General features: G+C 48.0%; 2 protein-coding genes across 7 annotated transcripts; one reads left to right on the top strand and one right to left on the bottom strand.

The window, feature by feature from the left end:
• Nucleotides 1-229: 229 nt before the first annotated feature.
• Nucleotides 230-18,632, top strand: JOSD1 (Josephin domain containing 1). Of its 6 annotated transcripts, none has more exons than XM_033189636.1 (5): nt 230-326; nt 678-1,494; nt 14,820-14,948; nt 15,115-15,309; nt 16,256-18,632. In XM_033189636.1, exons 2-5 carry the CDS (start codon nt 1,310-1,312, stop codon nt 16,353-16,355), a joined length of 609 nt encoding a protein of 202 aa, XP_033045527.1. In that variant the 5' UTR covers nt 230-326; nt 678-1,309; the 3' UTR covers nt 16,356-18,632. The 6 variants fall into 6 exon arrangements, with proteins under 6 accessions (XP_033045527.1, XP_033045506.1, XP_033045553.1 ...); XM_033189615.1 differs by having other exon boundaries at nt 241-388; XM_033189662.1 differs by having other exon boundaries at nt 283-372.
• A 1,125-nt stretch (nt 18,633-19,757) lies between these two features.
• Nucleotides 19,758-22,940, bottom strand: TOMM22 (translocase of outer mitochondrial membrane 22). Its single transcript, XM_033189733.1, has 4 exons — nt 22,780-22,940; nt 22,434-22,552; nt 21,246-21,363; nt 19,758-20,484 (listed from the first exon to the last, which is right to left on the bottom strand). The coding sequence occupies exons 1-4, from the start codon at nt 22,894-22,896 to the stop codon at nt 20,410-20,412; spliced, it is 429 nt and encodes a 142-aa protein (XP_033045624.1). The 5' UTR covers nt 22,897-22,940; the 3' UTR covers nt 19,758-20,409.
• Between the last annotated feature and the right edge of the window lie 2,028 nt (nt 22,941-24,968).

Below are 24,968 nucleotides of genomic sequence, written 5' to 3'. Positions count from 1 at the left end.
AGCCGCGGACGGCAGCTGCTGGCCTGCAGGACTCCCTCAGGCCGCCCCAACCCGCCCCGCCAGAGACCGCGCGGAGCCGAGCGGCTGGACCTCAATCCTGCCGGCCGCCGCCGAGCTCCGCAGCCCGCAGCCCCACACCCAATGCCTCTGCCACACCCCAACCGTTCAACTGTGCTCGTACACGCCCGGCGTCCGCGGCTCCCAGGCCGGTGCCGATGACGTCAGACTTACGTTAGGCGTGACGCCACGGCTGGGAGGAGCGAGGACGGCGCCGGAGGGCGTTTCCGGAGCACGCGCCGGGCGGGGGCCGCTGACGTCGGGCTCAGGTGCGCGCGCCCGCCCGCGCGGCCCAGTTGGCGGCCCTCACTCCAGGTGGCGGCTGTCGGCGGTGAGGGGGCGGCCGGCGTTGAGCGGTCCCCACGGCGCTGGGGTCTGCGGCCGGGGGCGCGGCGGAAGGGCGTCTGGGCCTGCGCTCACGTGACGGGTGGGGAGGCTGGTGTAGGAGCGGCGAACCGGGTGGGTCAGGGCTCGGGAGCGCGAGGCTGACTGTCCGGCCCCACCCCTTGCGGGACAAACCGTCGCCGCGCGGAGGGAACCTTCCCTCGGGCAGGGGCCGGCCTCGCCGCGCACTTCCCGCTCCCGCTCCCCGCTGACCAGAGTTGTCTCTTTCTCCGCAGGGCCGCGGCCAGAGGGCGAGAGTCCGCGCTTTCCGAGGGAGCCGCGCCCTGCGGGCCCTACCGTACCCAAGGGGATGGAGGGCTGCCCCCGAGGCCCCCGCGCGGCTCGCGGTCCCACGCCTGCCGGCCCGCGCTAGCTGCTCGACTCGTGCGCTTCATCCGCCACCCAGGCCTTGTCTACCGAGTCAGTGGCATCGTGGTTCGAAAGAAATGGAAGAAAAGGAGCGATGTGACCGATGCTGTTCGGTCCTCCTGCTTTGAGGCCTGGCATTTGCAGAGGGAAACAGCAAGAAAATCGTGGGGAGTTTTGAGGGGGGTGGGAGGGAAGGGTGGGGGAACGGAAACAAGATCTTACATTTTATGGTTTTTTTTTTTTTTTTAATTCTGCACTTTGACAGTGGTAGCAAAATGAAAGCAATCCAAAAGTTATTTTTCTATTGAGAAGAGAAAAGAGGTGGGTTTTTTTTTTCCTTTTGATTCCAGTCCTTTCTCCCAGTGACAAAGCATAAATCATGGACACCAGAGAATAAGGTGGACCTCAGGAACCCGGAAAAGACTGAGAAGCTTACATTCTTCCTCTGGAGGAAAGAGTGGGGTGTTTATAGCCATCTCTGGAACCTAAAACAAAAAACATGAGTTGTGTGCCATGGAAAGGAGACAAGGCCAAATCTGAATCATTGGAGCTGCCCCAGGCAGCACCCCCACAAATCTACCATGAGAAACAGCGCAGGGAGCTTTGTGCCCTCCACGCCCTCAATAATGTCTTCCAGGACAGCAATGCCTTCACCCGGGATACGCTGCAAGAGATTTTCCAGAGGTAGGGGACCCTTCTCCTTGGCATCTTGATAATTACTGATATTTCTGGATTTCTGTGGGTGGGACAATGTTTCAGTTTCATAAACCTTTAAATCTATAGGTATTAGCTAGATGCCGTTAGCAGGTATAAGGGACACAAGACAGGAAAAGATAATCACTACCATGTATCGGGCACTTACTGTGGGCTGGGAAAGTGCTCATATTCTCGGCTGTGTTTTCTTGAGTGATCTGCTCAACAATCCCATGGAATACGTGTTAATACGTGGTGTTATTTCCATTTTACTGATGAAGACACATTTAGTTCCGTACTTTGCTCAAGGTAACAAGACTTGGAGCTGGGGTTGAATTCTTACATCTATGCTGTTGACCACTATGCTACAATGCCTCTAAAGTTCTGCTGCCGAGGAGTTTACAGTCTAGAAATGGGACCAGATACGTACACGTTCAGTCACCTGTCATCAAAGGTGGAATGTGGTGACTACCACAAGCAAGAGGTATACACAGTGCTCAGCTTTTCTGTGAAGCCATGTGCTGGCAGTGGTGCTGTTCGTACATTGCTTTGTGTAGCCCTCCTAACAGTCATTTCACTGCCTGTATTTTACTGATAGAAAGGTCAGGTAATATGTCCAAATAGCTTAAATAGCAAAGTTATAATTTGAAGTTGACTCCAGATCGCCTCTTTCTCCTTTATTCTAGATGGCCTTTCTTACCCATTTAGAACAAATGCCACCTCACAGGTTAGTAGAGGTTCAGCTTTTGGCCAAGCACGGTGTAATCCCAGCACTTTGGGAGGCCGAGGAAGGCGGATCACCTGAGTTCAGGAGTTTGAGACCAGCCTGGCCAACATGGTGAAACCTTGTCTCTACTAAAAATAAAAAAATTAAGTCGGGTGTGGTGGTGCACGCTTGTCCCAGCTAGTTGGGAGGCTGAGGCAGGAGAATCGCGTGAACTTGGGAAGTGGAGGTTGCAGTGAGCCGAGATTGTGCCACTGCACTCCAGCCTGGGTGACAGGTCTCAGGAAAAAAAAAAAAAAAGCTCAGCTTTTTTCTCTTTGCTTTGCTTTTCTAGAATTACTTTAAAGGCTTTGAGAGTCAGTTCTGTGATGTCTTGATGGACACAACAGCATATCTGCAGTCCATAGCAACTCAGGTGGTGGTGATCTTGCCTGATGACCTCAACTAGAAAGGGTTAGGCCCACGCAGTCCTCACTGCAGAGAAGCTCAAGGGTTCTTCAAGCAGTGCGTATTGGCAATTCCAGAAGACCTTTTTCTTACTCTCTTAGTTTGGAAATGAAATTATTGCCACATAGGGACCAGAATTACGGCTGGAAGCAACCTATTTGGGGTGATTTGTAAAACACAGGTATGGACCATTTGGCCTGAAAGAGCCAGAGGCCTACTCTTAGAAGAATGTTAATCCCCAGGCCGGGCGCCGTGGCTCAAGCTTGTAATCCCAGCACTTTGGGAGGCTGAGACGGGTGGATCACGAGGTCAGGAGATCGAGACCATCCTGGCTAACACGGTGAAATCCCATCTCTACTAAAAAAATACAAAAAACTAGCCGGGCGAGGTGGCAGGCGCCTGTAGTCCCAGCTACTCGGGAGGCTGAGGCAGGAGAATGGCGTAAACCTGGGAGGCGGAGCTTGCAGTGAGCTGAGATCCGGCCACTGCACTCCAGCCTGGGCGGCAGAGCGAGACTCCGTCTCAAAAAAAAAAAAAAAAAAAGGAAGAATGTTAATCCCCAGATGCAGACAAAACTATGATGAGAGTAATTCTTTTCCAATGCCAGTAGTAACCGGAGTAATGCCTTACCAGAGTAAATATGTTATTTGCATCATGGCCATTATCTGGCCACTAGTAGAATTGACTCTTCAGGACCTGGTGCACTGGGAGATAAGTTGTCTCAGATCATCAGGTCATGTCACTGAAAGGAGAACCCAGTACATTGGATTGCTTCCTTTTGGCTAGCCATTAGTATTTCTCCTACTCCTAATCAGATATTTGTAAATTATTTCCTGATCTAAAACCAGGGAGAAGAAAGGACTCAGGGTGAATACCTGAATGTGCTTAGTACTTTGTGATATGTACAAACAATCTTGCAACAACCTCATCAGTGATGAACTTAGGAAACTAGGATTCATTTTAGGCGATTTGCCCAGTTTCACCCACTGGTAAATAAATTCCAGAAACAAGATTCTGTGTATCCAGTCACACTTTGGTAGAAAAGTTTTCACTTCTGTACATTTGGCCCCGATCTGACTATGGGAATAATGATGGGATCACTAACACGTATGAACACTTGCTGCAAAACACTATTCTGAGTGCTTTCCTTGTGTTCACTCAGTCCTCATACTGATCTTCCAAGATGGATTCTGTTGCTGCCCATTTTTCCAGATGAGGAAATCATGGCACAGAGAGTTCATAGCTACTGATGGCAGGATTTGGCCCCACGCCTTGTGACTCTAGAACCCGCCCCACTAACCGCTCTCCTGTTTCTCGAGTACTGGAAGGGCCTATAGAGTGCCGTCAGTAGCTGTTCCTCCAGCTGCTGAGCTGGGCCAGTACTGACATTCTGGACTATGTTCATCAAGCGTGTGTGGATGATAACAGGAGTTTCTCAGCTGTGTTCTCCTGAATACAGGAATGGTAAATATTTGCTAAACGCCCACATGGAACCAAGATCCTATTCCTTTTGAAGCTTTGGCGAATTGTACTGCACTCCCCAATTCTAGCAGCATAATAAAAAGATCCAAAAAGTGCTGGCAAGCCAGCACATAAGGGCATGTATTCTGTCCCAATTCCAGAAGTGGAATTCTGCGTAGAGTATTTTATATTGAAAGAATGTATGAATAGGTAGGAACAAAAAATAAAGAAATGTGAAAGGAATCTAGAGGAAAAAGCAAAGGGAGAAGAGGTGAGGGAGAGAAGATGGAATTTTTTAAACAAACACTGACTAGCTGCCTGCAGAGTGCCAGGCACTGTGAGGCACCATAGAGAAAACAAGTCGAACAGGCCTCAGCCCCTGAGAAGCACTTCTCAGCTATCCTTTAACCAAGCCTTGAGATTACATTTAAGTGAAGTTAGAACCCTGGCATTTAGGGCAATTAAAAAGTGAAAAGTGATTAATTTGAACCTTAGCAGAAATAATTCTATGCTGTTTTAAAGTGTGGCTAGTGAATGGTAGAAATGGGAGGGAAATGTTGATAAGCACTATTTGTTGAGAGGAAGTTCATCCTAGCAGTTGAATTTTAGCCAGAAAAAAGAAGCAAAATACAAAAGCAGGGTGGAGTTTTAACAGAGTTGTGGATATGAGATGATTCATGCTTAGAAATGAATAGGAACTCAGAGCTAAGCTAATGACTCAACATGGCGGCAACAAGGACAGGGAAGAGAGGAGTCAGGTGTGTCAGAGGCTTGGTCCGGGATTTGAACATAGTGGTAACATCTGCAAAAAGAGGTCATTTGTTTAAAAAGCATCTGTTTTCAACCTGTGAAATTGGAGAAAAGATAAACTGGGCAATTGTCATCAGTGTATATGTATACAGATGTAGATATTCGATCTCATCATTTTATGTAAAGAATGTGGGCCAGGCACAGTGGCTCACCCCTGTAATCCCAGCACTCTGGGAGGCAGAGGCGGGCAGATCACCTGAGGTCAGGAGTTTGAGTCCAGCCTGGCCAACATATAGCAAAACCATGTCTCTACTAAAAAAGACAAAAATCAGCTGGGCGTGGTGGCACACGCCTGTCGTCCCAGCTGCTCAGGAAACTGAGGCAGGAGAATCACTTGAACCCGTAAGGTGGAGGTTGCAGTGAGCCCACATTCACACCACTGTACTCCAGCCTGGGTGACAGAGTGAGACTCCCATCTCTCAAAAAAAAAAAGTGTCTACGGTTTGAAAAAAAAGGGTCATAGAATCAAATTATATGATTCTCAGAGGCTGAGGGCTGTTCGACTTGTTTTTTCTATGGTGCCTCATAGTGCCTGGCAGTCCGCGTAGATCAAATTATATGATGGCAGCTTTGCTAGGTTGTTTTGAAAATACTCAGGCCTGAAACATTTTCACTAGACTCATCCCAGTTTTTAAGTGATCTGATTCTTGCATCCTCTGATTTCTCTGCATTCCTCTCCCAAATAGGATTTTTCCCCCCACCCGAGATGGAGTCTTGCTCTGTCTGCCCAGGCTGGAGTGCAGTGGCATGATCTCAGCTCACTGCAACTTCCACCTCCCGGGTTCAAGGAATCCTGCCTCAGTCTCCCGAGTAGCTGAGATTATAGACGCCCGCCACCACGTCTGGCTAATTTTTGTATTTTCAGTAGAGACGGGGTTTCACCATGTTGGCCAGGCTGGTCTTGAACTCCTAACCTCGTGATACACCCACCTTGGCCTCCCAAAATGCTAGGATTGTAGGAGTGAGCCACCACGCCCAGTCTTGGATATTTAATATTAAAATTTATCCAGAGCTGGGCTTGGTGGCTTATGCCTGTAATCGCAGTACTTTGGGAGGCTGAGTTGGGTGGATGACTTCAGCCCAGCAGTTTGAGACCGGCCTGGGCAACATGGTGAGACCCTATCTCTACAAAAAAATTTAAAAATTAGCTGGGTATGGGGGCCTGTAGTTCTGTAGTCCAGCTACTTGGGAGGCTGAGATGGGAGGATGACTTGAGCCCAGGAGGTCGAGGCTGCAGTGAGCCATGTTCGTGCCACTGCACTCCAGCCTGGGCAAAAGAGTAAGACCCTATCTCGAAAAAAGAAAAATCTAGGCAAAAAGTAGCTTGGTATCAAGGGAAAAAAATCTAATGAAAGTTGGAAGGGGTCTGGGCGCCGTGGCTCAAGCCTGTAATCCTATCACTTTGGGAGGCTGAGACGGGCAGATCATGAGGTCAGGAGATCGAGACCATCCTGGCTAACACGGTGAAACCCCATCTCTACTTAAAAAAAAAACAAACAAACAAAAAACTAGCCGGGCGAGGTGGCGGGCGCCTGTAGTCCCAGCTATTCGGGAGGCTGAGGCAAGAGAATGGCGTAAACCCGGGAGGCGGAGCTTGCAGTGAGCTGAGATCCGGCCACTGCACTCCAGCCCGGGAGACAGAGCGAGACTCCGTCTCAAAAAAAAAAAAAGAAAGTTGGAAGGGACAAAGAGATTGGGGATATTGGTGAACGACTAGCATTCTCTACCACAGAGGGCGACTATTCCAGCCTCCCCATTACATAGTCCCTGAGCAGGTAGAAGGGGCTACATTTAAAAGTGGGTGATTATAACTGAGAAAAGTTGTTGTTAAGTATTAACCTCTAGAGACTTGAATTCTCTTGTCCAAGGGCTAGGCAAACACGTAGTAATAATAGCTAACACCTACAGATTACTAATGTGTGCCTAGCTCTTTGACCTATGCCTGATTTAGAAACATCAGGAAGTTCTGAGCTATATTTTCTGATGTCACATCTCTTCAGATCTGATAAGGAAAGAAAGAATTAGGGTGGGGAAAAGAATCTTGATGAAATGTCTTCCATTTCCTTTTTTCATTAATATCTAAATTCATCACCATAGTCAGACACAGTGGAAACCATGAGAGCGGAACAGGGACTTATCTGAGGACACAGACAGTGGGGAGACCTAGACTAGAGCCCGTCTTTTCACTTTTTTTTTTTTTTTTTTTTTCCTGAGACGGAGTCTCTCACTCTGTCTCCCAGGCTGGAGTGCAGTGGCACGATCTCGGCTCACTGCAAGCTCTGCCTCCTGGGTTCAGGCCATTCTCCTGCCTCAGCCTCCCGAGTAGCTGGGACTACAGGCGCCCACCACCATGCCCAGCTAATTTTTTGTATTTTTAGTAGAGATGGGGTTTCACCATGTTAGCCAGGATGGTCTCGATCTCCTCACCTCGTGATCCGCCCACCTCAGCCTCCCAAAGTGCTGGGATTACAGGTATGAGCCACCGCATGCGGCCCATCTTTTCACTTTTACATCACTTCACATCTCATGGCTCTAACTTCTGACTGTGATGACAGAAGTGAGAGGCTCACTTTGTAGCCCAGAATTCCTTTTTTTTTATTTTTGTATTTTAACTTTTATTTAATTTTTTTTTTTTTTTTTTTTTTTTTTTTTTTTTTTTTTGAGACGGAGTCTCGCTCTGTCGCCCAGGCTGGAGTGCAGTGGCCGGATCTCAGCTCACTGCAAGCTCCGCCTCCCGGTTTACGCCATTCTCCTGCCTCAGCCTCCCGAGTGGCTGGGACTACAGGCGCCCGCCACCTCGCCCGGCTAGTTTTTTGTATTTTTAGTAGAGACGGGTTTCACTGTGTTCGCCAGGATGGTCTCGATCTCCTGACCTTGTGATCCGCCCGTCTCGGCCTCCCAAAGTGCTGGGATTACAGGCTTGAGCCACCGCGCCCGGCCTTTTTATTTAAATTTAATTAAATCTAAATAACACGCAGAAATTGGCTACCATATTGGACAGCACAGCTCTGAAGAGTTCAGTGGGAAGCGTTTTTGTTTATCTGTGAAATAAATCTGCCTCACCTACCTCACAGAGGTGTCTGGAACAAACAAGGTGATGAATGTGAAAGGACTTTACTCACAAAAGGGATCTGAAAAGTGTGAACTGAGTGGGCTTATTCATACAACTCTTTATATATATACTTTTTTTTTCTTTTTTTTAAATTTTTGAGTTGGGGTCTTACCTTCACCCAGGCTGGAGTGCAGTGGTGCGATCTTAGCTCACTGAAACCTCCACCTCCCAGGCTTAAGCGATCCTCCCACTTCAGCCTCCTGAGTAGCTGGGACCACAGGCATGTGCCACCATGCCCAGCTAATTATTTATTTTACTTTTGGTAGAGATGGGTTTTGCCATGTTCCCAGGCTGGTCTCGAACTCCTGAGCTCAAGTGATCCACCTGCCTTGGCCTCCCAAAGTGCTAGGATTACAGGCGTGAGCCACTGCACCTAGCCTGTTAATATTTCTGTTAAATGGTGCTTGCCAGGCTGTTTTGATCTGTTTACATTTCTGTGTCTCTGATTTGACCCTGAGCCCTTTGAGGGTAAGAACCAGTAGGACTGTTTCACGGTTGTACCCCCACAGCCAGTGGCTGGCATGTAGCTTGGTGCTCATGTTCAAGTGAATGAAATGTCTGCAGTCCAGAAGGGACTCCTGGCAGCAGGATCCGAGGTTTGTGATGAAAGCTGGGTTGGCAAAGAGAGAGGGGCCAAGGGGAGGAGGCAGGTCAATACAGTGGTGAGACAGAGTGAGGGCTTCTGCTCCCCCACTCAACATTTGAGACCCATCCAGAGAGAGCAGGGAGCCAACTCCTGAAGCCAGGAATACTTTCACACAACAGGGTATGAGGCTTGTGGGAGATTAATTGAGAAAGGCTGATCAGAGGAGAAATGATCTACTCAGCACATTCTGCTCATTGAGGAAGGCCAAATTGATCTTAAAATTTCCGCCTAGCCAGGGCTCTGGGGGTGGGTGCTGTGGTTTCCTTTGATTTGATTGATGGTGGCGGGTTTGAAGGTGATTCCTCAGGCTCTCTACCCTTCCAAGCCTTCCTCTGCTCTTCTGGTGAGTGGAAGAGGGATTCTAGAAACTCTCCAACAGAACATTTGAGGAGGTCACTGTCTGGATTATTGTTTTCTCCACTCATGAATGACCAGGAATTACTATGTGGGGGCTAAGTGTCCTGTTTTGCATGAATTTGAAAGAAACTTTATTGCTGAAGACTCTCGGCTTCTGTCCCAAACTGAGTCACAAGAACTTGATTTATTTTTACTCCGCACCCCTCTGATTGCTTTCTGAGGGTCCTTCCGCTAGAAAGAAATTACACTGTTGGAAAATGTCTGCAGTCCAGAAGGGACTCCTGGCAGCAGGATCCGAGGTTTGTGATGAAAGCTGGGTGGGCAAAGAGAGAGGGGCCAAGAGAGAGGAAACTTCGCAGTCCAGCCTGAAAACAAAAGCAGGCGTGCAGGCATCTCTTCAACCCTCTCTATCCCAGCGGAGGGACACTGGGTCAGCTTGTGCAAGAGTCTGCAGAGCTGTAGCCCAGAATTTCTATGGAAATCATTAAGACAGTCCTGAACAGGAGTTTGCCAAGGAGTCTCAAGAATACTTTCCACTGGAATCATCAGGATCCCACGGAACTCAGTGGGACTGGTGTGTTGAAATATCCAGAGCACTGTTCAGTATTGTTTAAGGTAGAGGCTGAATCCTAGCCCTGCCACTCAACAGCTATGCCTGACTATGCAAATCACCATAACCTTTGCACCTCAGCTTCCATGTTTATGGTATCAAGATGGCTGGAAGTGATAAACCTCATAAAAGCAGTTAACACAGTGGCCACTTGATTACTGTTAAAGTACAAGCAAGTGCTGGTGTGGTGAATACACTGGGTGAGCCCCACTTATTCAAATGACCATTCCTCTAGAATGAGATGGAAGCTACTCTCAACATTTCCTGTGTTCAGATTGCCCACCATGTGTTGAGTTGCCAGTGCCTAGCTGTGAGGGATATAGAGTAAAGAACTATCCAGGAATTTAGTGTTTGGTTAAACATATATAAAATAACTGAATTCTCCAACAGTTCTATAAAATAGTAATTATTTCCATTTTTACAGGCAAAGTAACAGGCATGGAGATTAAATTTCACAGTTAGTGTTGATGGTGCTTGGATATGAACACAGATATGTATGGTCCTCACCCTCCTTTTTCATAGAGGATCCAGGGAAGATCCTATGGAAGAGATGGGGTGTGAAGAAGCTGTAGGATTTGGCTTGGAACAGGAAATAGGATAAAAGAATAGAGGCTGCTGGCACAGTGGCTCAAGAGGGAGGCTGAGACAGGAGGATCAGTTGAGCCCAGGAGTTTGGGGCTATAGTGAGCCACAGTCACACCACTGTAATCCAGCCTAGGTGAGAGAGGAAGAAAAAATAGAATAAAGACCATATGATCATGGTGCCTAAAGTGCACTAAGCCCAATGAGAGGGATATAGCTGGCCAAGTGGGGCCAGGAGGTGTAGAACTGGCCAGCCAGGCAGTTGGCACCATTGTCAGTTCCTGTGTATACAAGGGGAAGTGAATTGATGCCTTGGTGAATTTGGCAGGAGCATAGAGGCTGAATTGGTGGAAGGAACACTTGGAAGCAAGGTAATCAATTTAGAAATCTGTTTCAAAAGTCAAGGTATGAGGTGAGGAGCCTCTGGTTAGGAGAGAGATGGAGTGGTAATAGGAACGGATTTGAATCCAAGACAGAAGAAGAAGGACAGGGAAGAAAGATCATTGGAACCCTGGTTCTGTAAGGTATACCTCAAAACAAGTGTGTGGTCAGATTTGTTTGGAAACTGAAACATATTTTATAACCCGCTTTCCTTGAGACTGAAGGTGAAGATTAGCATGTTAGGGACTCCAAGAATTCTGCAGGAAACCCATTTACCTACTTGGTTCATTCAGCTGTTACTGGATTGGCTGCCTTCTGGAATCCTCTGTTAATGAACATGGAAATGGCATCTCCAGGAGCACTCTTGGGAAGCGCTGCTCTAAGGTTTGAGCCTGGTAGGGAGTTTGATGGTGAATGAGGGGGAAGACCCAGCATTTTGTTGGAGCCTTCATTCATGTACTGGTCAGAGACTTCACTGAAAGGAACGAGAAGCTATTAGAAGCTTGGGAAAGAGAAAAGAACCAATTATATCTGGGGCTAGCCCTTCTTTCATATGTGTTCTCTTTTTTTTTTTTTTTTTTTTGAGGCGGAGTCTCACTCTGTCACCCAGGCTGGAGTGCAGTGGCGCGATCTCGGCTCACTGCAAGCTCCGCCTCCCGGGTTCACACCATTCTCCTGCCTCAGCCTCCTGAGTAGCTGGGACTACAGGCGCCCGCCACCGCGTCCGGCTAATTTTTTGTATTTTTAGTAGAGACGGGATTTCACCGTGTTAGCTAGGATGGTCTTGATCTCATGACCTCGTGATCCGCCTGCGTCGGCCTCCCTTTTTTTTTTTTTTTTTTTTTAAGACAGAGTTTTGCTCTTGTTGCCCAGGCTGGAGTGCAATGGCACAATCTCGGCTCACTGCAACCTCTGCCTCCCAGGTTCAAGCGATTCTCCTGCCTCAGCCTCCCAAGTAGCTGAGATTACAGGCACCCACCACCACACCTGGCTAATTTTTTTGTATTTTTAGTAGAGACAGGGTTTCACCATGTTGGCCAGGCTGGTCTCAAACTCCTGGCCTCAAGTGATCCTCCCACCTTGGTCTCCCAAAGTGCTGGGATGGCAGGCGTGGGCCACTACACCTGGCATTGTGTTCTCATTTAATCCAAATGTGCAAGAACCCATGTGAGAGCCTTTGTCTTTTTAAGCTATGTTTCAGCCCTGGGCCTCAGGGATGTAGCTGGCCTCTCCTCTTTTCAAGCCCCCACCCCCTGCCACTCTGATACTTGGGTCCTTGCTGTAAGATAGCAAAACGTAACTTTGGGTTCAGATGAATCCAAGGTTGGATCCTAGTTCTGTCACTTGTAAGTGCTCATGGGCAGGTCAGTTAAAACCACCAAACCTCACTTTTATGGACCTATACAATAGAAATAATTCACATCCTCATAGGTTTATTGTGAAGATTAAATGAAATGCAAATTAAAGTACCTTATAGTGCTTGGCACAAAGGTTTTTCAATAAGTGGTAGTTATTATTACAGGTAGGATAAAGTTTGGTTGCCGATTTCTTTGCTAGCCCTGGAGATAAACATATAAGCCCTTTTAAGAGTCAATTACTAATGTTTACAGGGAAAGAGAAGGATAACAGAAATAAACACTGAACATTTCAGCAGACATTCCTTGAGCACCTGTCTTGTGCCAGGCACTCTTTAGGCCCTAGCAATGTAGCTTTCAGATAGTCAAGGCCCCTGCTGTCAGTCTGGTGTAGAAAAACAGACCAATGAGAAACCCATCTGGTAGTGACAGGACTGTAATTAAATCAAAAGGTTGATGTGAGGTGGTGACTGGGAGAAACTTATGGTTGGGTGGTCAAGAAAAGGCCTCTCTGGAGGTTGCAGTGAGCTGAGATGGCTCCATTGCACTCCAGCCTGGGCAACAGAGCCAGACTCTGTGTCACAAAAAGAAAAGAAAAGGCCTCTCTATGGCAGTAACATTTGACACCCAAACAATAAGGAACTACAGAAAGAACATTTTAGACAGCAGGAACAGTGAGTGAGTGCATGAGTGCACAGTGAGAAAAAGAGCTTTGTTTTTAGAGAACAGTAAGAAGGTCAGTGTAATAAAAGGTAAGAGATGAGATCTTCAGGACCTTGAGGGCCTTGCAGGCCAATGGAAGTAGTTAGAGTGTATTTAAGTGCTCTAGGTGCCATTGGAAGGTTTTAAGCAGTGTAGCAGCAGTATGTTTGTTGTTTTTAATTTTGGGTTTTTTTTTTTTTTTTTTTTTTTTTTGAGACAGGGTCTTACTCTGTCACCCAGGCTGGAGTGCAGTCATGGCTCCCCACAGCCTTAACTTGCCTGGCTCAGGTGATCTTCCCACCTCAGCCTTCCAAGTAACTGGGACCACAGGTACATGCCACCATGCCCACCTAATTTTTGTATTTTTTTGCAGAGACAGCGTTTTGCCATGTTGCCCAGGCTGGTCTTTAACTCCCAGGCTCAAGTGATCCTCCCACCTTGGCCTTCCAAAGTGCTGGGATTGCAGGCGCGAGCCACCACCCCCAGCCAGGAGCATGGATTTTTTTTGTTTTTGTTTTTGTTTTTGTTTTTGAGATGGAGTCTCACTGTGTCACCCAGGCTGGATGCAATGGTGCAATCTCGGCTCACTGCAGTCTCTGCCTCCTTATGTTCAAGCAGTTTGCTGCCTCAGTCTCCTAAGTAGTTGGAACTACAGGCGTGCACCACCACACGTGGCTAATTTTTGTATTTTTAGTAGAGACGGAGTTTCACCACGTTACCCAGGCTGGTCTTGAACTCCTGACCTCAAGTGATCTGCCCACCTCACCCTCCCAGAGTGCTGGAATTACAGGCATGAGCCACTGTGCCTGGCCAGGAGTATGTTTTATATTTGAAAAATACCAGTATTGCTGGGTACAGTGACTCACGCCTATAATCTCAGCACTTTGAGAGGCTGAGGTGGGTGGATCACAAGGTCAGGAGTTTGAGACCAGCCTGGCCAACACAGTGAAACCCCGTCTCAACTAAAAATACAAAAATTAGCTGGGCATGGTGGCGGGCACCTGTAATCCCAGCTACTTGGGAAGCTGAGGCAGGAGAATCGCTTGAACCCAGGAGACGGAGGTTGCAGTGAGCTGAGATCGCACCATTGCACTCCAGCCTGAGCGACAGAGCAAGACTCTGACTCAAAAAAAAAAAGAAAAGAAAAGAAAAAAAATACCAGTATTTTTGCTGTGCACAGAAAAATTTAAAAAACACTTTACAAGATTTCTTAAGTTTTTTAGAGTTGACATCCTTGGCCTAATGTCTTGATTCTTTTCTGGAGATGGCATGTAGTAGCCTCTTAAACATGCACTTTATGTCCTGAGGAACTCACCACACTTCCCTTTCTCCCCTTCACACAAAGCCCAAAGATATCGCCCTTGAACCCTTCCTTCAAAATGGCCTTTCCTCAGCTCCTGGCCTGATAAGTTTATGAAAGCAAACTAATAGGATTAGAAATGCCTTCAGCATGGACCTTGTCTTGAAATATAGACTGGCAAAAGAACCCTGGAAGTAAATGACTTCAAGCTGGGTGGGCAAACCAGTGCTGCAGCTGAGTTTTGTTTGCTGGGCACAACTTTTTTTTCAGTTCATTTATTGGGTATTTTAAGAATAATTTATTCAAGTACCACACACACACACACACACACACACACATTGCCTTTAGGTGGGTCATGCATTCCAGTTTCACATAGGCCTCACTGCTTTTTATTGCCTTATGTCCAACCCCAGTTGATACATTTGTGTCACCTGTCTAGGCTCCTGTATGCCTTTCAGTATTTAATGATTAATGATTACCAAGTGTACATGCCTTAAATAGAAAGCAGGAGTGACCACAGTTACTATCCATGCAAGTGAAAATATTGAATCCTATTTTCCAGTGTTGAAAAAAAAGGCTTGCATGAGGCAGGAAGATCAGTATCGGGAGGAAGACTGCAGAAAGGCTGCAGGAGGCTGGGATTTCATAAGTGAGGCTCCTTCATGGAACACTTACAAAATACTTAGGTAGAAGCTGGGGAAATTTCACTTGAATGTGGGGAAACTTAACTTCCAGGGGCAGTGATGTAAAGTGTTCACCCCCGGTAGTGCAGGGTCAGGAGGGGTTAGCCAGCCCAGCAAGTCTCAGCCTCCTCTTTTCACATTGGTAGGTTGTCTCCAAACACCATGGTGACACCTCACAAGAAGAGCATGCTGGGAAATGGCAACTACGATGTGAATGTCATTATGGCAGCACTTCAGACCAAAGGCTATGAAGCTGTTTGGTGGGACAAGCGCAGGTAATCTGAATCAGGCTTGGCTTGATGGAGAACAGCACGGTTGTGGTATAAGCTTTTAGTACTTGGGCTCATGGCATGAGTGGGGAGGTAGCCATTTGTGGTATTACAGCCAGGGAACCTTGGGGAGTGTGCTGCCTCAGAGTCTGCCACCATCTCTCCCCTGCAGGGATGTCGGTGTCATTGCCCTCACTAATGTCATGGGCTTCATCATGAATCTGCCCTCCAGCCTATGCTGGGGTCCACTGAAACTGCCCCTCAAAAGGCAGCACTGGATCTGTGTCCGAGAGGTGGGAGGGGCCTACTACAACCTCGACTCCAAACTCAAGATGCCCGAGTGGATTGGAGGCGAGAGCGAGCTCAGGTAATCAGCACCTGTTGTGACGAAGGCGCTAGGCTGCTTCATTTCTTATGTTGGGGACACTGAGCTCATGTCTGGTTATTTGACAAAGGAAATGAAATTCCTGTGCCCTTGGATTCTCTCCCTGCCTTCCTTAGAATCATAGAATCATAGTGTCTTGGACCTGACCCTAATCTTCGATGGCCCATCAGTACTTTTAAGTCCTTTTGGTAGGGAAGATGCACAGCCTGAGATACCAACCTTCTGGTCTGGTGGGGCTGGCATTGTAATGTTCTCTCCATTTAAGACAACTGAGACAGTAGTTACCAGTTCATAGAAAGGAAGACAGACATTCAGGCCAAGGAGGACTGAATTTCCCTAGGACCAAAGAACATTTATAAAAGTCCTTTAGAGGCGGTGGCTCACGCCTGTAATCCCAGCACTTTGGGAGGCCAAGGTGGGTGGATCACCTGAGATCAGGAGTTCGAGACCAGTCTTGCCAACATGGTGAAACTCCGTCTCTACTAAAAATACAAAAATTAGCCAGGCGTGGTGGTGGGCGCCTATAATCCCAGCTGGTCAGGAGGCTGAGGCAGGAGAATCGTTTGAACCCGGAAGGGAGATATTGCAGTAAGCCAAGATCATGCCATTGCACTGCAGCCCAGGCGACGAGCAAAACTCCGTTTCCAGACAGACAAACCAAAAAAAGTCCTTTATAGTACTTTGGGTACTGTTATTCACAGATCCAGCTACTGTTGGCAGTAACTATAAGGATGAGCAAAAATTCAGGTTGGAATTTTAACTGGAAAGATTGGAGGGTAACCAAACGTGGAACCCTCCAAAACCAGATGACTGCAGGAATGTGTTTTGGACTGCCACGGGTATAGTGAGGTTTCAGGTGACTTTGTGGTCCTGAGACTGGAATTTGCAACTTGCCAGTATTTCATTTTTTCTGTCTCTTTTTCCATAGGAAGTTTCTAAAACATCATTTGCGAGGAAAGAACTGTGAACTCCTGCTGGTGGTACCAGAAGAGGTAGAGGCTCATCAGAGTTGGAGGACTGACGTGTAGCAGTTCTCCCCAACCTCCCTCTCGCCTCAGCCCCTTCAGTCCTCTGTGATGTGGTGTGGCCTCTGCAGTGGGTCTGCCCTTCCCACTTCCCCAAACATCTCATCGGGTTTTTCCCCTTCAGATCTGACAGTGCAATAGGACAGACGTGTGGACTGTTGTAAGAACTACCCAGTGTTTTGTTCCTGGGCAAGGAAGGTAGGAGCTCTGTGCACTCAAGGCCAGCGGTCACAAACCCTTGTTTTATTTAAGAGAAGAGAAAGTGGAGCGGGGAGGGAATCCTAGCTTATTTTCCCTTTTCTATGAGGACTTGACATAGGTTCTGCTGAGTTGTCACTGCTGCTCCACACTCACCTAGAGATGCTGCCTCCACTTTCCGTCCTGTCTGGGTCTGAAAACAGTGGGTCTGAAGATAGTGCACACAGACCCCATGTGACTGGTTTGAAGGACCCAGAGCATAAAGGTCTCTCAGGAAACCATGTCCAGAACCCTAGCAGCGGTAGTGAGCTGTCTCCAACCCTTATCCCCGGGTTTAAGGGTGGTTTATGGCCATACATGGAGGATTGTTGTTTTTTGAGACTGAGTTTCACTCTTGTTGCCCAGGCTGGAGTGCAATGACATGATCTCGGCTCACTGCAACCTCCGCCTCCTGGTTCAAGCAATTTTCCTGCCTCAGCTTTCCGAGTAGCTGGGATTACAGGCGCCTGCCACCACGCCCGGCTAATTTTGTATTTTTAGTAGAGACAGGGTTTCTCCATGTTGGTCAGGCTGGTCTCGAACTCCCGACCTCAGGTGATCTGCCTGCCTTGGCCTCCCAAAGTGCTGGGATTATAGGCATGAGCCACTGCACCCGGCAGAGTTTTATAATGAAAAATTAATATTCTATGCTAATACTCCAGTATGAAGTAAGATACCAAACAGGATGTGGCTAAAGCCAAACTGGGCCAGCCACGGGGTGGCTTGGTTTCTTCACTCCGGTGTTGTCCCTACCATTTTGCAGCATTGATTTAGGAGGCTCTGGGACAAAAGAGAAGCCAAAGAGCAGTTTTCCCAGTTTACTTACTCTGGCAAAATCAGAAAAAAAAAGTCTGCCTTTGCCATCAAATTCCACTAATTTGGGGCAGAGTTGGGTGGGGAAAGTATTGTGAAGATAAGCTGCTTGGAATAGGGACAGCCAGAATTCAGTAGACGCTCTAGGCTCGGAGGCTGCCACTCTAGTGCCAAGCTCAGGTTGGGTGGTTCTGTACTGGATGGATGGAATAGGACCTGGGTTGGTCACCTTTATGTCATTTCCTTTATGTATCGATGGAAGTTCAACCTGCCCCTACCTCTTGAAATAGTTGTAGGCCACTTTTCTCTTGTAACTTTGGAAAACAAAAGAGGAGAAATAAGTATCATACCACACGCGTGTCTCCAGAGTGGATGTGGTTGCCTCAAGGCAGGTGGGCAGGCAGGGGTGACCCGCTGGCCCTCAGATCAATGATCTCGATGGGTCTGAGAGCTGCCCCACTGGCCAGACTTCTCTCCAGCAGCAAAGCCAGCCTGGGGCTTGCATGTTGATCCTGAGCAAGCTTAACGGGGTAAAGCTGAGGCTTTTTTCCCCTGTGACTGGAGTGCATGTTGACACCAGCACTTTTTCTGCACATGTATCTTCAATCCAACAAGGCCATTTTTTTTATGCTGAGTAATAGGCCACCAAGCGGCTACTGCATTATGTCTTCTCAGCAACCGGCCGCAGTCTCTTCTGCATCATTTTCTACACCAGACCTGCTTGGCACCACAGGGAGCTCTTTCCCCGCCCTGTACAATGACATTCCAACCACCACCAGCCAGACGTTACAGCCAACCGTGCTGATTGTCACAAGCAGGACCTTGGGGCCACTGGCACTGTCAGAAATAGTAAGCCATTTCTTGGGAAGAGGAGGAAACTCCTCTCCACAAATCTGCTTGGGCCTGTGCAAATGGCACTTCAAAGAGTCCCCATGCACTTGGAGTCCATGAGCCAATGGGATATGCAAAGACGCTTAAACATTTCAGGGCTGGTTTCTCTGTTCATATCCAATCCTGGTGCTTAGGAACAGGGACCCATGCTGATGCCCAAGGGCAAAAAGCCCCACTTCCTTTAAGGAAGTGAACAGGCCTGACCCTGATGCCCAGTAACGGGCAACCCTAGGCTTTTTTTCTTGCTTTTATTCCTTTTTGTTGTTGGCCTTGTGCTGGGTTTGTTTACAAAAGATGTATTTTGTTTAACCAAATATTAAAAATGGAAAACTCCGTGTATGTCTCTTTGTCTGCCTGAATTCTATAATTGTGTAAAGAAAAATAAACTTAAGTATGATGCTGTTTTAAAAGGAATTCATTGCCAGCATAAGTCATCTTTTAGAGACATCATGCTTTGATTAAGTCTTTCACCTGAGAAATCCAGACAAAATACTCACTGAAAAGGGATTTGGTTCAAAAGATGTCCCCAAGACATTTTTCAGTACAACTGATCTTGACAGTTTGGATAATCCACGTAAGTACAAGTTGGTACCACACTGGTGACTAGTGTTTTTCCCTAGTTAACAAGTGAAAGATCATGCATCTGCCCAGCGGGCCTGGGCCCAGCCTCACCATCCCGAGCACACAGCAGCAATGTTCTGTAGTTGGACTGCCTGGATTTGAATCCAGGTCTAGCACTTAACTCTGTGGCCTTGAGCAATTACCTTTCTGTGGCTGTTTCCACTTCCATAAAATGGGAACAATACCACCAAAATTGTAGTGTTGGTTTATCTAATAAATAATTCACATAAAAGGTATACTCTGGCCGGGCATGGTAGGTGACGCCTGTAATCCCAGCACTTTGAGAGGTCAGAGGCAGGTGGATGGCTAGAACTCAGGAGTTCAAGACCAGCTGGGGCAACATGGCAAAACCCTGACTCTACCAAAAATACAAGAAACTAGCTGGGCATGGTGGGCGTGTACCTGTAGTCCTAGCTACCCAGGAGGCCAAGTTGGGAGGATCACCTGACTCTGGGAGGTAGAGGTTGCAGTGAACTCAAATGACACCACCTGTACTCCAGTTAGACCTGGTCTCCAGCAAAAAATTTCTGTCCCCCTCCCCTATTCCCCAGAAATCAGTATTACGTTATTCCCCACAAATAACTTTATAATTACACAGTGTCACAGACTAAAGTAGTACACAGACCCAATCCTTTGTTTTAGGCTGCTGGATCTCAAAGTGACTGCCTAAATTCAGGGCAAAGATTGCTATGAAGTACTTGGCTAAAAACGAATTTTTTCACTTTTGGAAACAATTTGGGCCTATGGGTGTTAAGATGGAGGTGCTGCTGGTTTAGATGAGAAAATGTGAGGGGCAGTACGTGTCTCTGACCTGGTCTCATTTCAAGGTACTTAGGATGACGCTTTCAGTTGGAATCATTTTTAATATTTAAATACAAAAAGTAAGCACTGACTTCTGTTTTTTTTTAAACACACACACAGGTCTAACAACCAAACTGTGCAGGGGAAATGAACTCCTGATCTGTCTTCCACAGTCCCCATTCTGTGGCTGAAGCTGCAGCCAGCCTCCCTCCTCTTATACATAGGGATTCATAGTGGCCGCTTTACACTACAGGTGTAATGCCTTTTGTCTTTCACATTGCGTGCATGTCCCTCCCCAACAGCTCCATTCTTTAAAAAAAATAAAAATAAAAAAGGCAGTCATTAATGGTCAGGGGCACATCCCTCCCACTGGCATCGGTTCCTACCCACAAGGGGAAAGTGACATCTTCTAGTTAGAAGCAATTTGGTGAAAGGAGTGGGGTGGCCAGAGCAGGAATAACCGTCTGCATGGCTGCACTCTGGTATCAGAGTGAAGACAGAAGTAAGGATAGTGTGGAGGGCACAGTTGCAAGTTGAGTCTTTCCATGAGACAATGTGAGGAGAATTCTCCCCACCAGGTTTAGATAGATCAATGTGCCAAAGTTAAAAAAAAAAAAAAATCCAAATAATCAGCAGTTCAAACACTTGAATTTCAAACTTATCCCACCAAGACAGCTCAAACAGCAGTAACAATCTAGATCTTTCCAGGAAGTGAGGGTAGAGCCCCTGGCATTCCTCCTGAGAGCCCTGTGTTAGGCCCTAGAAGTATCTGGAAAAGAAAAGGAAAGGTGTAAGGCATCATTCAGGCCTAGAGAACTTATTCTCACCATACCTGATGGGGCCAACATCTACAGAAATAATACTGAAAGCACCATCAGACACCTAAAAGAGCATGGGCCCAATCCCAATCCCCACCCACACATTAGCTGTTGGTCAACCCAGGTGCTAGAACAGGAGTCCCCAACCCCTGGGCCATGGATTGGCACTGGCCCATGACCTGTTAGGAGCCGAGCCACACAGCAGCAGGTGAGCAGCAGGAAAGTGAGAGAAGCTTCATCTGTGTTTACTGCTGTTCCCCATTGCTCACATTACTGCCTGAGCTCCACCTCCTGTCAGGTCAGCAGCATTAGATTCTTATAGCACAAACCCTTGTGAACAGTGCATGTGAGGGATCTAGGTTGCAAGATCCTTATGAGAATCTCATGCCTGATGATCTGTCACTGTCTCCCATTACCCCCAGATAGGACTGTCTATTTGCAGGAAAACAAGCTCAGGCCTCCCCCTCATTCTACATTATAGAATTATTTCATTATATATTACAATGTAATAATAGAAATCCAGTGCACAATAAATGTAATGCACTTGAATAATCTGGAAAGCCCCCTACCCTCCGCCACCCCCACCCCACCATCCATGTAAAAACTGTCTTCCATGAAACCAGTCCCTGGTGCCAAAAAGGCTGGGGACCAATGTGTTAGTGAAATAACTTGCGTCTCCACCACTGGCAAAAAGCCCAGGGTCTGGGCTTACCTGCCGCTGCTGCAGTTGCTGCTGTTGCTCCATTTGCAACTTCTCGGTCTCAAAGACAACGGGAAGAACCAGGATCATAAAGGAAGTGGTCCCAATCCACAAGGCTGCCCTGGAAAACCTGTAGAGGAAAACCCCCAGAGGGTGAGCAGGAAGACATGCAAACAAAACAGGCAAGATGGCCGGGCGCGGTGGCTCAAGCCTGTAATCCCAGCACTTTGGGAGGCCGAGACGGGCGGATCACGAGGTCAGGAGATCGAGACCATCCTGGCTAACATGGTGAAACCCCGTCTCTACTAAAAATACAAAAAACTAGCCAGGCGAGGTGGCGGGCGCCTGTAGTCCCAGCTACTCGGGAGGCTGAGGCAGGAGAATGGCGTGAACCCGGGAGGCGGAGCTTGCAGTGAGCCGAGATTGCGCCACTGCACTCCAGTCTGGGCGACAGAGCGAGACTCCACCTCAAAAAAAAAAAAAAAAAAAAAAAAAAAAACGGCAAGAACTACTCAGTAACCAAACCTCTCACATTACATACTCCAATGTTTTTCTTTTCTTTTCTTTTCGAGACGGAATTTAGCTCTTGTTGCCCAGGCTGGAGTTCAATGGCATGATCTCGGCTCACCGCAACCTCCGCCTCTCGGGTTCAAGCAATTCTCCTGCCTCAGCCTCCCGAGTAGCTGGGAATACAGGCGTGTGTGTCACCACGCCCGGCTAATTTTGTATTTTTAGTAGAGACAAGGTTTCTCCATGTTGGTCAGGCTGGTCTCGAACTGCCGACCTCAGGTGATCCACCTGCCCCGGCCTCCTAACTGCTGAGATTACACACGTGAGCCACCCTGCGCGGCCCTACATACTCCAATGTTTTGATAAACGTATTCTACCCGCTCCTTGAACCATACTCCTACCAGAGACAGGAGAAGCAGCTGTGGTAGCTGTATCATCTAGTGATGGCGGTTTAACATTCTCCTGAGTTCTTACAAAGCTCCTTATTCATTATCTCCAACAATCTGAAATAACCCCCACAACGCCCCTGCCAGGGAAGAATCCCCATTTTACAGAAGAGGAAACTGAGACTCAGAAAGGATAGGGTCCAAGGTCACCCAACACAGGTCTGCTGCTTCCAAACCCCGTGTTCTTTCACAGCACCACGGTCATCCCATGCACGTACCCAATGCCTTTGCCCTCGTTCCTTACCTGTACATTTTTTGAGCCACAAAGAGGGAAAGATCAAAAGTGGCTCCGGCCGCGGACCGGACCCTCTCCGGAAACATCTCCGTCAGGCCCCATAGTCTCTCCGACAGGGTTTCATCTAGCTGTGGTGGAGGAAACACGGGTCTTAGCCGAAAAAGCGACATCCATTCCTGGCCCCGCTGCGGCACTGGGAGCCGCCGAGCCCCACTGGAGCTAGGGCACCCCAAGGCCCAGCAGGGCCCCAACCCCGCCTCCCAAAAAAGCCGCTTCGCTTCGATCCCGTACCACGCGGATCCCACATCCACAAGCTGGCCCGCTACCCGCTCCGCACCCCGCGAGGCCCTAGTACCTCCTCATCGTCGTCCTCCTCCAGCTCCTCCTCAGGCTTCTCCGCGTCGCCTTTCGGGAGCAATTCGTCCGGGGACTGGGGTTCCCCGGCACCGGCAGCAGCAACGGCGGCAGCCATGACTGTAGGGGACACCGGAAGCGGAAAAGAGGTGAGCGCAGCCGAAACGACGGAAGGAGCTGCTTTTCCGGGAACCGAGGCGCGAGCCGGGAGAGAGCGGCGCCCTCTAGCTCCGGGTCCTCCAGTGCTCCAGTCGGTCGGGCCGCCCTGGGCTTACCCGGGCGTTGGGGCTTCAGCGGGCATTAGCAGCAGCTGGGAGGCCTGTGAGAAGTTCCGGGGCGCCACCGCAGTCATTCTGTTCAGCGGGTTTAGGGTGAGCTCAGAAACCTGCTTTTCTTTTTTTCAAATGAGTTGTTTTAATTCCAGGTAATAGAGTTCAGGGAAGAACAAAGATCAAAGGGCTGACTCTGGCAAGATTCTGGGGGCTTGTTTTACTTTAAATTCACAACTAGGGTAGGAGTGGCTCATCATCTCTTGATGATGTATTTTCTTTTTAACAAAAGTTTATTCTTAAATGTACAACAGGCTCCAAGACAACACTTTATTCTAAACTAGGTGGCCAAGATGTGGCCGGGAATCGAGATGTTAAAACACGAATGGAGTCAGGCCCACCATCACCGCAGGCACAAGGGACAGTGGAACAGGTCGTTTTTTGTCAGATTTTAGTTTTTTTTTTTTTTTGGTTTTGTTTTGAGACAGAGCCTTACTGTGTCGCCCAGACTGGAGTGCAATGGTGTGATATCGGCTCAAAGCTCCACCTCCCAGGTTCCAGCGATTCTCCTGCCTCAGCCTCCCGAGTAGTTGGAATTACAGGCGTGCACCACCACGCCCCGCTAATTTTTTGTATTTTTTGTGGAGACAGGGTTTCACTATGTTGGCCAGGCTGGTTTTGAACTCTTGACCTCAAGTGATCTGCCCGCCTCGGCCTCCCAAAGTGCTGGCATTACGGGCATCAGCCACTATGCCTGGCCTATATATATTTATGTATTATATATAATAAATATTTTATGTGTGTGTGTGTATATGTATGTATATTTGTATATATGCGTATGTGTATATGTATATATACACACATATACACACACACACACACACACATATATGTATAAAGACAGCGTTTCACTATGTTGCCTAGGCTGGTCTCGAACTCCGGGGCTCAAGCAATCCAACTGCCTCAGCCTCCCCAAGTCCTGGGATTACAGGCCTATGCCACTGCGCCCTACCTTGCCAGATTTCTTAATTCTGCCTGTGGCCAGGGCCAAAGATTTATCTTCCTTGTCTGTCTCCTTGGCCTGCTTCTTGGGTTGTTTTAGGGGTGTTCTCTGCCACCTTCGTGGACAGGGCGCCTGCAGCCCCTTCCCCAGACCCTGGCTGGAAACCTGCATTTTAACAAGCCTCCCTGGAGACACCCTTTGAGAGACACTAATCCAGTTTCATTTTCCTGAGCCATGTGTTACTTGGTAGGAATAAATTAGTGTCTTGGAGGTCTTTTGGGAAAATATCAGGTTAATCTCCCCAATGTACCAAACAAAGGTAAGAGTTAACACTTAAAAACCAAATGCTCTGGTGCCTGTGGGTGTGGGTGGGTGTGGTGTGTACTCATTTAATCTGCACAGCAGCTCACTGGGGTAGGCACTGTTATCCCCATTTTAGAAATGAGGAAACTAAGGCATAGTACATAGATTTGTTGTTTTTTGTTTTTTGTTTTTTTTTGAGGCGGAGTCTCGCTCTGTCACCCAGGCTGGACTGCAGTGGCGCTATCTTGGCTCACCGCACGCTCCACCTCCTGGGTTCACGCCATTCTCCTGCCTCAGCCTCCCTAGTAGCTGGGACTACAGGCGCCCGCCACCATGCCCAGCTACTTTTTTGTATTTTTAGTAGAGATGGGGTTTCACTGTGTTAGCCAGGATGGTCTCCATCTCCTAACCTCATGATCTGCCCACCTCGGCCTCCCAAAGTGTTGGGATTACAGGCATGAGCCACCGCGCCCGGCCCATAGGACATAGATTTCTAGTAAGTGGGTGAGCTGGTCAGAAAGTATGCAGATATAAATCTTTGTTTGTTTGTTCATTTTTGGGATGGAGTCTTGCTCTGTTGCCCAGGCTGGAGTACAGTGGCATGATCTCAGCTCA

Source organism: Trachypithecus francoisi, unplaced genomic scaffold (genome assembly GCF_009764315.1).
Source record: "Trachypithecus francoisi isolate TF-2019V2 unplaced genomic scaffold, Tfra_2.0 Contig01580, whole genome shotgun sequence".
NCBI classification, from domain to species: Eukaryota; Metazoa; Chordata; class Mammalia; order Primates; family Cercopithecidae; genus Trachypithecus; species Trachypithecus francoisi.
The sequence above is the reverse complement of the archived record's forward strand: the minus strand, read 5'-3'. Positions and strand labels throughout refer to the sequence as shown.

Bases quoted from the DNA above. Each gene is read 5' to 3' on its own strand.
- JOSD1 (XM_033189636.1), top strand. From the start codon at position 1,310: ATGAGTTGTGTGCCATGGAAAGGAGACAAGGCCAAATCTGAATCATTG. The intron at 14,949-15,114 runs GTAATCTGAATC...TCTCCCCTGCAG, and splicing joins GTTTGGTGGGACAAGCGCAG to GGATGTCGGTGTCATTGCCC. The intron at 15,310-16,255 runs GTAATCAGCACC...CTTTTTCCATAG, and splicing joins GGAGGCGAGAGCGAGCTCAG to GAAGTTTCTAAAACATCATT.
- TOMM22 (XM_033189733.1), bottom strand. From the start codon at position 22,896: ATGGCTGCCGCCGTTGCTGCTGCCGGTGCCGGGGAACCCCAGTCCCCG. The intron at 22,553-22,779 runs GTACTAGGGCCT...CCTCCACCACAG, and splicing joins AGGAGGACGACGATGAGGAG to CTAGATGAAACCCTGTCGGA. The intron at 21,364-22,433 runs GTAAGGAACGAG...TTTCCTCTACAG, and splicing joins GTGGCTCAAAAAATGTACAG to GTTTTCCAGGGCAGCCTTGT.